This window comes from Mytilus californianus, unplaced genomic scaffold (assembly GCF_021869535.1).
Source record: "Mytilus californianus isolate M0D057914Y unplaced genomic scaffold, xbMytCali1.0.p SCAF_6, whole genome shotgun sequence".
Classification (NCBI taxonomy): domain Eukaryota; kingdom Metazoa; phylum Mollusca; class Bivalvia; order Mytilida; family Mytilidae; genus Mytilus; species Mytilus californianus.
The window spans coordinates 23,533,391-23,548,429 of record NW_026262712.1 but is presented as its reverse complement, the minus strand read 5'-3'; the positions used below and the strand labels follow the sequence as shown (position 1 = coordinate 23,548,429).

General features: G+C 34.5%; 2 protein-coding genes across 2 annotated transcripts; one reads left to right on the top strand and one right to left on the bottom strand.

Moving 5' to 3' along the window:
* The first annotated feature begins 934 nt into the window (after positions 1-934).
* LOC127704845 (uncharacterized) lies at positions 935-3,041 on the top strand. The gene has a single exon (XM_052209069.1). It carries the CDS (start codon positions 1,112-1,114, stop codon positions 2,813-2,815), a length of 1,704 nt encoding a protein of 567 aa, XP_052065029.1. The 5' UTR covers positions 935-1,111; the 3' UTR covers positions 2,816-3,041.
* Positions 3,042-4,856: 1,815 nt separating this feature from the next.
* Positions 4,857-10,946, bottom strand: LOC127705312 (proline-rich transmembrane protein 1-like). Its single transcript, XM_052209629.1, has 4 exons — positions 10,805-10,946; positions 8,357-8,538; positions 7,564-7,683; positions 4,857-5,185 (listed from the first exon to the last, which is right to left on the bottom strand). Exons 1-4 carry the CDS (start codon positions 10,818-10,820, stop codon positions 5,036-5,038), a joined length of 468 nt encoding a protein of 155 aa, XP_052065589.1. The 5' UTR covers positions 10,821-10,946; the 3' UTR covers positions 4,857-5,035.
* Between the last annotated feature and the right edge of the window lie 4,093 nt (positions 10,947-15,039).

The following is a 15,039-nucleotide window of genomic DNA, read 5'->3' as shown; positions in this document are numbered from 1 at the left end:
AGGGTGCGGCACATCGTAAGCTTGTGTTAGTTATGTATTAGATATAGTTAAATAAGCTAAAAATGAAATCAATTGAAAATAGAAAATAATTCAACGGGATAAATTGGGTGTTAATTGCCTATGGTGTCAGTGACCAATCATGAAAAACTCAAGCAAGTGACTATATGCTATAGTTCAACGGATTCTCCTGTGAGGGTCTGAAGATCATCCGTTGGTGTACTGAAGTGACCTGCGGTTTCAAATAAAACGAAACATCCTTGACTTGCATACACGTCCTCTCCACGGGAACCTTACGACGTCATTGCAACAATATTAATGAGTAGGAATGTTAAGATATTAAAGTGCATGTGCCTAGTTATTTCGATTTAAAAAAATATACATATAAATATAATTCGCGAATCCCGGCATTTTGTAGTTTTATATGGTCCCAAAGGACCTATGACAGTATTAGTAATCAGTGTTCATTGTATGGGGTGCGAAATTCCAGTGAAAATTGATATACATTGTACATGCATATTATATAAATATTCAAATCGTCTCAAATTTAGCCCAACAATGTTAGATCTGCAAATTTGCGTTCTTCCCTCAACGGGATTCGAACCCTTTCTTCTGTGACATCGTGGCCACATCGCCTGCACTGTGTCAAGCGCCCTAGACAACTCGTCCTTTATATATATAGAAGCATGAAAATATGTGAATATCAATGAGCAGAAATCGAAAGTAAATGAATATTTGCATTTCTTAGTACAAAACAAGACTCTTTCTCCTTCGCTTGATTTGTTTGTTTTCTGTCGGAATATAGTTCATAACCAAGGCATCCATGCAAGGTACGGGTTAATTTTTCGTGTTTCAAATATACAATACACAATAATTAGGCATTTAAAAATATTAAAGTTATGATGTAATCTATATTTATAAGATCATAAATAGGACACAGGTAAATGTATAATATATACATTTCCCGTCAACCAGATTTTCCAAAAGTTGATTTAACAGAAAACAGGTCATGTTAACAAGCGTTAACGATTGCAAATAAAATGGAGGAGAATTATTTCTATTGCTGAATATTTCTGGAATTATAAGTCTTTGAACATTAATTCTCGCTGTTAAAATGTCTGGATCGTTTCAAGAATTTGCTATTTCGTGTCAGGGATGTCCGGAACAAAATCCTATCAAGGGTAGATGCTTAACATGTAATTTGTTTATGTGTATGAATTGTTGTATTCTGCATCAAGTGAACGAATTGGACTTGTATAATCAGCACAAAATTGTGGATATCGAGGTAACTGGTTCAACCGAGCAGAGGTATGATAGTATTGTTAACTGTGAAACCCACCGACAGCGCGGCTGTGGTTTTTGCAAGCAATGCGAAGATGTCGTCTGCACAATGTGCATTTCGCAACCCCATAAGGACCATCCAATAATTGATTTAGATTCCGGTTGCACATTTTCTCTTTACAAATTAAAAGCTCGAAGTTCTAAATATCAAGAGATTATTGTCGACATGTTTAGACACCAAAATACATTAGGGTCAATAAAGCAAAGTGGTTATTTAAAACTTGAATCGGAAATTCAGAATATTCAAAGACAAGGAAAGACTTTAAAAGATACCATAGACGCACACACAGAAAAGCTGTTACTCGAACTTAGTATGAAATGGGAGGCAATAAAAAGTGAAATTGAAGAAGAAGAGAAAAAGATAAATAAATACGGAATAGAATTGGAAGAAAGAAATAACAGTCTCACAAATATCGTCAATTCTAAAAATAAAAGCGCCGTGTTTGAAGCTGCGCGAACAGAACTGAGTTTTGATATAAGGATAGACTTTCAGACGAAGTTTGATTCTTTACCGGAATTCAATCCAGGAAAAGTAACCCAGTGCGGTATAGAATCGCTTTATGGAATTGTTAAAAATGTTGAAGAACAAGACATTCCTGCCAGTATCTCGTTCAGTGTATTGGAAAGTTATGAATCGAAATTTCCGTCCATTGGTAATATTGAAAACTGTTCTGACGGTTCTATACTTATGAATGCAGAAAAAACAGACATTTTCGAAGGTGAACTCCACCATGTGAAACTTTTCAATGGAACACTAGAGAAAATACACGAATTCGTTGTTAACTTTAAAAGTATGGCATTTCTGCCGTCCGGAGATCTTTTATTATCTACTGAAGAGTCTATTCTCTGCAGACTTTCTGCTGACAAAAAATTAGAAAAATCTAAGTACAGCGTGGCGCCATTGAAAACAACCGCTGCTCTTCATATCACTAGCGAAGGCGAAATTATTGTTGGTGCCACCGAAGATTATTTGTACACAGGAGATACACAGATTATTGTGATGAACTTGTACGGAAAACACATAAAAAAGTACAGTGTAGACAACAACAAGAAACCACTGTTCGAGGACGATTCCACACCATTCAAAGTTACTTCAGACAAGTCGAGGAATATTTACGTGATAGACAAACGCAAGTATCGTAATGGAAGACTGATTATTTTGAGTGGAGACGATAGTGACGCAGTTAAATGCATTTATAAAGGTTCAGTATCTTCTGACCAGGGAACCTTTACTCCTACTGACTTAGTAGTCACAGAAACGAATCGAGTTATTTTATGTGATGCTGCAAGCCTCACGTTACACATTCTTAATACTTCCGGCCGATGTTTAGCAACTCAGAGTTTGAGAAAATTGGATATCAAACACACACCAAAGTGCCTTGCCATCGACCATCGCGGATTTGTTTTATTAGGATGTAGTGGGGGTTTGGGGAAAAAGAATGCGAAACTCCATGTCATTAAAATATCAACAACGTGAAATTCTAAAAGATTATAGAGTTGTAAACATTCTTAACCGCTCGATTTTTGTTACGTGGTAATAACTTATTCCGATACACATGAAGTGTTATTTTGTCACAAGAAAAACATAAAAGTTCTTTTCATGTCTTTTATTGCATGTAGAATATTCTACCATGAGTGTAAGACATTATGTACAATTTCCTACACGAGTTACTGATTTTTAGAAAGAATAAAAAAATTGTTACCAATTTCGTTGATTCATCAAAATTTCGAGTCAAGTATTATTAAGATAATTTACCTCCCAAGTTTCTGTGCCTGTTAATTACGACAATATTTTTTTCATCATTAAATCTATCTTAACTCGCGTGCTCGGACACTTTATGAGTATAACGAAATTAGAGATCTATATTTTAATTAGATTGCTTCCCTTAGCTGGATTTGGAAACTCCTTTCCTACTCCGCACCTGCATTATTTTCATCATCCTAGACCACTCCACCTTATAGACTATATAGTCGATTAAAGCATTTCTTTCTCGGCTTCTTTTTGGGTTGATGGTTGCATGTAGATCTAACATTGTTAGGCTAAATTATATATATGATTCATTTTTGTTTGCTTAACGTCGTATGCCAAAAACTTTATTCATATTCAAGACGACAACAATATGGTATTGCTCACAAGCTCTATCGAGCTTTTCAGCGAAACGTTAAACGAAATCCATATCCCAAATAATGCGGGAACAGACAACAGAATTATATATTAAGCAAACGTCGCTTAGTACTAAATATAGCAAGAATGCGGATAAAAAAAATCGACGAAACTTGTACGTGCAGTGCATTTATGCGAGGAACAGTCTGATCCTGTGTCAATGCTTTGCTTACAAGGCTTGGACAGATGATCTGTATTTTAACCAGATGGTGAGAAGAATGTATATTGATTTCTTAAAGTCAAAGAATGATATATGGACCATATGTACATCTTGATCTGTCATATAAAGAAAGTTGAATCAATTCAATTAAACAAACAACTTATTCTATTTCTCACTTAACTTTGGTTGTTCTACACTGATGGCTGTAATTGTGATATCACTGCAGCTCAATGTTGAAGTCCTTTTATAAGTAATGCTAATTACGTTACTACTTTGTTCTGCCCAATACTATATGATATATTGTCTCCAGGGCAACCACCGTGGCATAAATGAATCCACTAATTTGAACACTTGGGGTGCTTAAATGTACTTACTATGTATTAGACACGGGCAAATGTTGAAAACGACAATTTCAACTTATCACAAATATAGATGGTTATTGTTGAAGTATTATTCAATCTGTAGTAAAGTAATAAAAAGTAGTAGTTTACACCCAAATTTTGCAGTAATAATATTCATAAAAATAACGAGTCAATGCCCTTTAATCTTTCCATATATCTGGCTTATTGACTATATATATAACTGACGAGGTTAAACTATATTATTGTTTTCCAATCATTGCGTTTGGTATTTTTTGGGATGACACCAATTCGTTAATTTTTATTTTTAAGTTAGACTAAGATGTTCCCTCTGCATGTTCTGTGTAAGTCATTGGATCGTGTCTTATTGTACTGTTTACGACCGTCCTGGATGAAATGTACTCTGAAGCACAGCCATATTAAGAGTAAATACGACGGCACAATTCCATAACAGCAGGTTATTTTTGTTTGAACTGGTGTTTTGTCAACTATTATACTGTTATAAAATGAGGAAGTGGTTGATATCTTTTAAAAAGAGTTCATGTTCATACGCCTGTCCCAAGTCAGGAACCTCGTCAGTGGTTGTCTTTTCAGTATATCTTGCTGGCCATATTGTACAGACGACTGTATATTGTTGTAGACTATATGTTGACCGCTAGACGTTTGTTTTTGTTTTTGTGTTTCTATGGGTTACTGTAGCTTTCACGTATACCCAGTATGTCCGTTCATGCAGATCCAAATTGAGTAATTAAATCCTCATAAATTTATAACAATGCATAATAATTTATATAAGAAAACGTAAAATAAATATAATAGACAGAAAATAAATCTGGAATGAGTAAAAAATAATTTAATTGTATTACAATAATATCAGGTTTTCCAGAACTATTTCAGATCATTTCTTAAATAATATACAAACATTATACATATTCTACTAATTGAAACATGTGATTTTAATTCATCCGTTTTTATGTAAACTGTCTGGCCTTTCAATTGGAATAATCAACTCTCCAACTAAAATACGTAAATCCGAATTAATATATATGCCACTAAAAAAGCCCAACCAAGAAGTCCCACAATTACTGCAACTATTACTAGGTTTCTGGCATTCTTTGCCTTCAAATGTGCTAATTCCATATCTCCACGTTGGACTGCTTGTTTTGCCTGTAAAAAAATAAATAATAATTCTTAATTGATGAATCAAACCTAAGAATGATCTTATATGTAATATTTTTTTGCGTTGCTATCCCAGATTCAAAACTTTTTCTTGTTACCTTTTATTTTAGTTTGCATACTTCATACAGACAGAGTTCATGTAAATTATTCGATGTTTCAAACAAAATGTTTTATATGTATAGGCTTAATGTCTGAGGCTAATGAGAAGTAGACGGGTGCAATATTCAACATGTTGCCATTATTGAAAGAAATTTCAGCGATACGAAGAGTAAAGACTATTACACACAATTAAGGCTCGTTAAGTGGTCAACATTTCACCGTACCGGCTCCGAAACTAATAGTGCAAACAACTTATTAGAGTCATCATTTTAATTAGGAGGAACTTCAGCAATACAGAAACAGACTTTTGAGTGCTAAACCATTCACCGTTTTGCTCTGAAACTGTCACTATGGTTGGTTCCAAATTTGTCCCCAATTACATCGCTTTCATTTAAGAATTGAATCCTTTTTATAATTTATAGGGGTGTAAAGACGTTGACCGAAGCACATTTTGTATGAAGCGCTTTCGTAGCATGTGCGCACGATCAACGCTTTTACAACACTATAAAATTACAAAAAGAAGCATTCAATTATTAAAATTACATTTTAATGCTAAAACCACTAACTTAAAATTTATATCAAGCTTTTCGTTTGTTTTTCTATGCATTGTTTTACCATTATCACGGATAGCGCGGGCAGTCGTAACTGTTGTATTCTAATCGGAAATAAAATACGGTAATAGAGTGCCTGGCGATTGTTGACAGCCAATCAAAATTACGGATTCTAATGAAACAAACGTGTAATGTAATTATTTTATTCTATTCTAAAAGTTCATCTTTGGTCAGCACTACAATTGCTTTTTCAATTTTCAAGTTTAATTGTATATTATCCTGCAATCGACCTTTCTAATATAACATACAGGTTGACAGATCTATATCATGAAGCGATATAAACGTTTATTGTCTTCTGGTATTCTTCGTCTGTTGTGAGTTCTTCTTCTTCTTCTGGTATACAGTTACAGCTTCATTTATATTGAAGATTACGAACTGTTAACGGTTATTATAGGATTAAACGCCATTTTAAGGGAATTTATTGGTGTATAATTCGGACTTTTATTTGTACATTGCAGGAAAAAATATAAAATGTATTTTTACACGCTACGAAAAATTAGAAAAGCTAGGCGAGCTTCGCTTTTCTCTCCGTTTCTAAAGCTTGTACAAAATAAATTTTATATTTGCCTACAATGTACAGATAATCTATTTATCTTAAGGTAATGAACTAACATTTCATCAAACAGCGACTCTCTGTCGTTTAGAGAAAGAGCAAAGAGTGTGGTCGACTAGGAGGCAGAATAATGTGTCTGGGTAAGGTGACGTGTCTTCCTGTAGACTGTGACCTTGTGACGTGGAGGTCGACTAGGAGGCAGAATAATGTGTCTGGGTAAGGTGACGTGTCTTCCTGTAGACTGTGACCTTGTGACGTGGAGGTCGACTAGGAGGCAGAATAATGTGTCTGGGTAAGGTGACGTGTCTTCCTGTGGACTGTGACCTTGTGACGTGGAGGTCGACTAGGAGGCAGAATAATGTGTCTGGGTAAGTTGACGTGTCTTCCTGTGGACTGTGACCTTGTGACGTGGAGGTCGACTAGGAGGCAGATTAATGTGTCTGGGTAAGGTGACGTGTCTTCCTGTGGACTGTGACCTTGTGACGTGGAGGTCGACTAGGAGGCAGAATAATGTGTCTGGGTAAGTTGACGTGTCTTCATGTGGACTGTGACCTTGTGACGTGGAGGTCGACTAGGAGGCAGATTAATGTGCCTGGGTACGGTGACGTGTCTTCCTGTGGACTGTGACCTTGTGAGCTTGTACGCTAAATATCCGTTTCAACTTTTAGGTCTTGAACAAAGGTTCATATTTATTGAACATTAACATATTTTTATTTTGAAATATAGATATAAGAAGACGTGGTATGAGTGCCAATGAGACAACTCTCCATCCAAGTCCAAATTTATAAAAGTAAACCATTATAGGTCAAAGTACGGTCTTCAACACGGAGCCTTGGCTCACATCGATATATGCATATAATATTTACCACAAACACTCCCATCCATCTTATTGGAAAAGAAATACATGCATTATAGTGATTATACAAATACCACCTTCATGTTAGACAGTATGGTTTTGTGTAAGGTATGTCCATACCATATCCTGCAATTTTCTATTTTTCGAATAACAGTTTTATATAGACAAAATCATATTTAAACTTCTATTAACTGCAACATATAAAAATATAAATAGACTCTCATTACTATATAAGTTTAAGACTCACGTTACTTGCGCTTAAGATCGCCATTATCCCCAATGGCCAAGCACAACAGAAGGTTGCAAAAACTGCAGGCACGGTCCAGTCTTTGGGTATGTTCCCTTGTGTATGTTGTCCGTTCGGTACCTTAAAAATACAAATCAATACAAAAACATGATTTGTCTCCTTTCATTACAAATTGAGAATCTGTCATTGTTTATCGATTACGATATTACTTCACAATTCTAAAAGAGCATAGACTTAAAATGTATGGTTTGACCCCATGTTGTCCCTGTACTTAGTCGGACCGTCTGGGCCATGTGTTCTTTTTGTTCACGAGTCTGTTTTGATTTGTGTGGGTTTTGATATTTGTAGGTTGAACAGTCGGTAATGTAGTTTTTTTCACGCTGAGAAAGTGAGGATTCTGATTAATTTTCAGAAAGTATAAATAATTTAAAAGGATATAACGCACCAAGTAATAAGACGGGTGCCACTAATAAAGCAAGAATTGCTTACCCATCACGAGAATCTGAGTTTCGCCGGTTTTTGATGGGGTTCGTGTTGCTTCATCTTAGTTATCTGTGTAGTGTCATGTTATCATTGTATTTACTTCGTTTCTTTGCCAAGGTGTTGTTTGTTTTTATTGGAATACTGATTTTTTATTGCCCCTCGGTATCTTCTCCCATTTTTACAATATCGCCTTTACGTAGAGGCATACAAGTTAAAAATAACGGGGCTCTTTGTGGGCAAATCAGAAAATTCCTAGTCTAACTTTAAAGGTAGATAAGTAAATGTTTATTCATTTAAGTTTCATACTCACGACAACATTTCTTGAGGGTATAATATTTGGTTGATTGTACACTGCAGATTGTGAAAAACCTTGACCCGGGTGTGAAAACCCTTGACCTGGTTGTGAGAATCCTTGACCTGGTTGTGAGAATCCTTGACCCGGCTGAGAGTAAACCTGACTATAGGCAGGTGGTGGCGGATAGCCAGACTTTTCTGAAGGAAGAGATGTTGATTATTAATATTAAGTATTTGGAATGTGATTGTCGGAGGAGTGATATCCAACCCATATAACAACATTCATGACAAATAGTTTATAAGACAAATGGGAAATAATGACATTGGTATGTTAACTGAAACCCATCTTGGAGATGACACCATCAATATTTTTCAGTATGTAGATCAAAATCGTCTTATTTTAGATTTTATGGAGGGCTTGGTTATCCTGATCAAAAATCATTTTCGCCAAGGAGTAATTTTTTTAGAAAAATGCGAGTAAAGATTTCCAATGGCTAAAACAATTTTTCGACTTGCATGACGAATGATATCTTTCTCCTTTTTGCATATATAACACCAAGCAACTCAAGATATTCAAACGATTTAGTGGATATTTATTAGAAAGTAGATACTACTAACAAATATAAGAATGACAAGAATGAAAGCGGAATTGTATTGTGTGGCGATTTGAAAGCCCGGTCATGTTCAAAGCCAGATTTTTTAACAAAATGATGAATATATGATAGTTGTGCATATTCCTATATATAAAAATTATGATTCAGAAAATGTACGAGAATTAAGGTATAGTTGTGATAAAAAAAACTTGATACAAGAGGTAAACAACTTTTAGATGTATGTATTTTAAATATTATGTGAGATTTACATGGCAAATTTACTTGCCATTAACCTAGTTGATTATGTAATAGTATAAAATAACTTTATTTGAAAATTACATCCATATTGGTCAAGAAAATAACCCACAAAATATATATAAAAAAAGAAGATGTGGTATGATTGCCACTGAGACAACTCTCCACCAGAGACCAAATGACATAGAAGATAACAACTATAGGTCACCGTACAGCCTTCAACAATGAGCAAAACCCATACCGCATAGTTAGCTATAAAGGGCCAAGAAATATAAAACAATTCAAACGAGAAAACCAACGGTTTTATGTACAAAACAATAAACTAAAAAACAATATGATATACAGCAACAAACGACAACCACTGAATTATAGGCTCCTGACTTGGGACAGGCACATACAGAATGTGGCGGGGTTTAACATGTTTGCTGGCGTGAAACCCGCCCCTAACCTGGGACAGTGGTGTAACAGTACAAAATGAGAACAAACTACAAAAATCAGTTGATAAGGGCTACACTCATCGGATCTATATACAAAGCACAGAAAACGTAACAAAACCACAAAAGACACAAAGTACAGATCTGAGAGTACTCGCAGTTACTGTAAGCTAGTTCAAAGCCGATAACAACTAAAAATTAAACCATGCATCTAAGACAGTTCAGTATTAACACGACAGTCTAGAATTACAAGAATAAACATTAACAAAAAAATAGTCCTGATAATGTAACTTGATATGGACCTTATTTTCGCAACTATAAAGTCACAAACTGCTTACAAACGTTATATTTAGGATTTAAAAGTTGTTTTAGCTTGAAACGTAGTTGATAATTTGTATAACCGGGTTTTATATTATTGGTTTTTTAAAAATAACTGATCTCTTTAAGTTGAGTTCAGTTAACAATCGAGAAAAAAGTGGTATGCATTCTCTAGTTTATTACAATATTTACAGAACCTTTGGTCTCTGGGAATATTTCTATATCTTCCATTTTTAACTTCACTTACCCGAAATTTAGAGATTAACAATCTGGTTTAAATAATATAATTGATAGTTTTGATAAGTAGTCCACTATTTTTAACTCAGATTTTATTTTGCTCTGAAGAAATGATTTTATTTGTCTGTAATAGGGAAAAAATATTTAATACCTTTTTAGTATAGACGTCATGTGTTATCTGTTTAAATTTCATCTTTAAGGAATATTTAATTTTACTATATAGTTTATCTTAAGTTTCAAAATCTGCAGCAGCTAATCCCGTCTCTTTAGAGCAAAACCACAATAAAAACCACCATTATGCAGGGACTTAATATTTAATTCATAGTTTTAACAGAGGGTTAACATCATGGTATGAAATCAACAAAATATAACATGAATTGTGGTTTAACAGATGAAGTCATAGCCAATCTACCTACTTCTGTTTTGGTTGGCTGATATATTACATGTTTTTGATAGTCCTAGGACAAATTTACAACATTTTTTCAGTGTAAATTTGTTTGTTTTGAACAAGGAAGTTGATAATAAGTATATTATATTTAATAAACCAAGTTTACAACTTTTAAAACATTATATTCATATACTATATATATAATCTTTATTGCATATATAGCTTGTAGATTTACATACCTGGATAGTTGTCCATGTTGTGCAGCAGGTATATATTATTCTGTGGATTTTATTTTATTGACACACATTTAAATTGCATGTGACTACATTTCGAAATGGGTCTGGTATTGATCAACAGTAACAATTAACGTACAGTAATTTTGATCCGACATTTAATTTATTAATAACGATGAATCGATATTTACAAAACTCTAATACAGGTCGATGTTACAGACCGTATATTATGAATGATAGATTTATATAATACTTCAGTTGGTGAACTTTTCCTTTAACTAGTTTTTTTTAAAAAGGCAGTCACGAGACTTGACTTTTGATATACATCATCTATAATCAACACAATGAAGGGTGATTGACGAATGTGGCTGCGAATTTATGCATCTCGCACAATAAACGGACCTACCACTTTTGCAATGAGTTTGCAACTAACGGTCGGAAGAAGACTAAGAGCTGACCATATTTTTATTTCCTGTCACCCTTGGGGTTCATGATAAAGGAGTTTTGAGGATATACTTCAATGAAAGAGCAACCTAATCATGCTAAAAAATCTTTCGTATTTCAATAAAATGTTGAGCAGAGAAACGAAGAAAAAGTCGAACATTTGGTTGAAATGATGAAGGTAACAAGGCGTGATTACGACACAAATTACCAAAGATATCTGTAGAATAACATTCAATCTACAACAATAGACAGGTGTATATTTATACAGCTAGTTAAAATGTTAAGCTCTTAAGTTGCCGGAGTCTGAACACTATGTGTTTATTTAACACAGACTTTCGAAGATCTGCCAACAACACCGAGCTATCCAAAAATAGCACCCCAAAATAAAAAAGTAATGAATATTCATTACTATATAGACATCGACAAAATGTAGGACCATGAATGTACATATGTGTATAGCAATACTATTTAACTGGGTGTAAATTAAGTGATAACAAAATCAATATTTATACCGATAAAAACAACTCAAAGATATAATGACACTCACAGAACTGAACTCATAACCGTTCAGAATAAGATTATTTATAGGATCAATAAGTTTACCCGGATCGTATCTAAATTTTCGGGCTCGGTAAACAACATCACCGTAAAAATTGGATGTTCTATCCCGTTTGTAATAAGTTTTCTACAGGTATAGCCAAACGTCCAAACCAAATCCTTGTATCAAGAAAGAATTTAGTAAACTTAAGGTTTAAGTAATTTGTGGTAACGGAATCCTTTAATCAATAATTAACCAGTACTACATATATATTTGGATTTCAATAACGTTTATTGAAATCCAAAACGTCACCACAGACAACAACGCAATACAACAAGAACTGTAAACAAAAATGGACGGAAGGATCAGCATTTCCTATTCCACTTGTGGCACATGTAGTGTTACCCATGACAATTTGAATCCGACAGCAAATCAAATGTTTATGGTGTCAAAAACGAGTAAAAGAAGGAGTTATTGCTACGATATATAAATCTGTCAGTAATCATCTTTCACAAAGATATCCAATGATCTTTCTTTTACTCCAATCTTGGTGTGATCGGTAAATATACAGCAAGAGTTACAATATACTGATTTATTCACGTGTTGTTAGAACTTTTACCATGCACAGTATTCGTCGAGCACCTGAAAGCACTAAATATCGGTAGACAGATTTTTTTCATAATATTTGTTAGCAAATTGTTGGTAAAATGTTGGATTATTAATGTTTTACAATTTAACTCAAAGGATTCATAATAATTTTCCGTTGCTCACCTATAACAAACAAGTTATTTCGAACATCTACTTTAATTCTTATTACACTCATATTACACTCTTATAAAAATTTGGTAGTGATCGAAATTAATGATAGAAATCAACAGAAAACTTTTATCATGAAATATAAATTGAATAAAAAAATGATGTTCAGAACTGCAGCACATACAATCTAACAACTAAACCTCCAATTAAAAGACATTCTATAATCCCAACAATTACCGCCCACAAAACCATGTTTTGAGCACGTTTCGCCTTTATATATGCAAGCTCCATATCTCCATGTTGTTTTGCCAGTCTTGACTAGAATAAAAAAATATATAGGAATTTCAATAAATGAATGTAACATTTAATGTTAAAATTGTTTATTCAAATCATATCTGTTTGAAAATATCATATCATGCCCAAAATATACTAATACCATAAACATTCGGTTACGAATCATACGTCGTAAATAACAGTGTATTCACGAGGATAAAGGTCAAACTTGATAAGGTTTTGAATTAATTCTGCTTAATACAAATACGAAAACAAGTCTTTCAGTAGGAGTGCAATATTAGTATCCATTGGAATAACGACTGTCTGTTGAAATACCAATCCTCCAAAGTCGATCTTAAAGTCCACCAATTTGTTGAAATGATATTCCGTGGATTTAATTTTGGAATCAGTGCTGTTCTCATGACCAAAAAATAAGAAATTTGTATCTACAATTCTCTTCGTAAATTTTACGGACGACATCACGAGTTGGTTGACCGTTATGGAATATCCGTTTCACAGATGACAACGTTTATGTTCCAATTGTCGTATCTACAATCCCGTCCCCTTTTCCCCGAATGTGACCTACCGAATTAGACTTATCACCGGGTTTGTACTAACATAAGCCACACGACGGGTGCCGCATGTGGAGCATGTGGAGCAGGATCTGTTTATCATGCTTCCGGAGCACCTGAGATAACCCCCAGTTTTTTGGTGGGATTCGTGTTGCTCTGTCTTTGTCTGCTGTGTTTTGTGTTTTGTGTACTGTTGTTTGTCTGTTTGTCTTTTCTTTTTTAGCCATGGCGTTGTCAGTTTATTTTTGACTTAAGCGTTTGAGTGTCCCTTTGGTATCCTTCGTCTCTCTTTGTAGAAAATTTAAAAGCTCAGTTTAATGAAACGATGTATGCGATTGGATATTTTGCAGTAGATCTTTAGAACTTTAAAGAATGCTGATCCGATTGACACCACCGGTTGAATATGCATCATCACAATATTTCTGAAAGCAACCCTTTACTCTAGAAATAATGATGGTTAAAACTTCAGACATATGTCAATATATGATCATATATATGGGATATTTATCGTTGATTATAAGAATTTTTGTGAAGTTTAGGTATCCAGTGTAAAAACGGGAGATTGTGTCGTCCTTTTTTATGTTAATACCAAAGGAGAAAAGAACGAGTTAGTGATTTTCTAAAATCCCCTCTTTCGTGAATGGTGTAGTGGTAAATGTGTGATTCCAAACTTTTCTGTGAATTCCGACAACAACATATTTGTCATGGATAAAACATAAAGCATCCAGAACCTCGGGCTTCTGGAAAGGGTTTTAAACTCGTGTGCTCATTGCAGGTCGTAGATTCATTTGGCTTGCGATTTACCCATTTTCTGGCATAATCTTCAACTGCATGCTTGAAAGCTTGAAACTCTTATTACGGTTGATGGGCTGGGGAATTCGATTTAGCTAACAACTCTCTTTGTTGTCCCTTGTTGGCAATACCAAGGTCTCCAGTAATAAAATGACCAAAGGACTATACCTGTATGGGGACGATGAACATGAGCACGCAATCAGGAGGTTTGTATTTTACATCCTGGATGGTAAAAATCTCTCATATCCTCTTGCGGTTTAAAACAGTGGATGCAATATCTTTGGTGTAGAAATATGAAATGACAGGTGCAACTATATCTTTGAAGTTATCAGGTATTGATTTGTGCGCATATTTTTGATTGACAATATTTGCTTATATTGCTAATATTGCTAATATTGATAAAGGATATCTTGATCTTTTCCGCTATATTGACACAGATCGATAAAGTGTACATATCTCTATTGATACGTTACGTTCGTGTATTACACTATACGGTCTTCATAAGCAAGGTCGTGCTCCTTACACCAAATTGTTCCAACAGAGTTATGAGGAAGAACGACTGAAATCAACACTATACTATAAAGTAAAAGTTTTACCGTCACTAATTGGTTTGACTGGTACAATGTGTCCGTGTCTCAACACGCGACATGTTTTGCGGTCTTAGATCTTTAGATACAAGAATAGTCGTCTGATCTATTGTTCGACTGATTGTGTTCAATTCCAGATTGTCACCTTTTGGCTGAGTATGATTTCACAAGGCGGGTGATGCAAGTATAGCAGGAAACGCTTACCCTGTCGACGCACCCGGTTTCTCTCCTTTGTAATATATGCAGTTCCCTTAGTTTTTGTTTGTTACCTTAGTTTGT

What these genes read in the sequence shown, in the direction of transcription:
- LOC127704845 (XM_052209069.1), top strand. Translation starts at nt 1,112, where the DNA reads ATGTCTGGATCGTTTCAAGAATTTGCTATTTCGTGTCAGGGATGTCCG.
- LOC127705312 (XM_052209629.1), bottom strand. An exon ending in TACCCTCAAGAAATGTTGTC is followed by an intron (nt 7,684 to 8,356) that starts GTGAGTATGAAA and finishes TGTATTTTTAAG; the next exon opens with GTACCGAACGGACAACATAC. An exon ending in CGATCTTAAGCGCAAGTAAC is followed by an intron (nt 5,186 to 7,563) that starts GTGAGTCTTAAA and finishes ATTTTTTTACAG; the next exon opens with GCAAAACAAGCAGTCCAACG.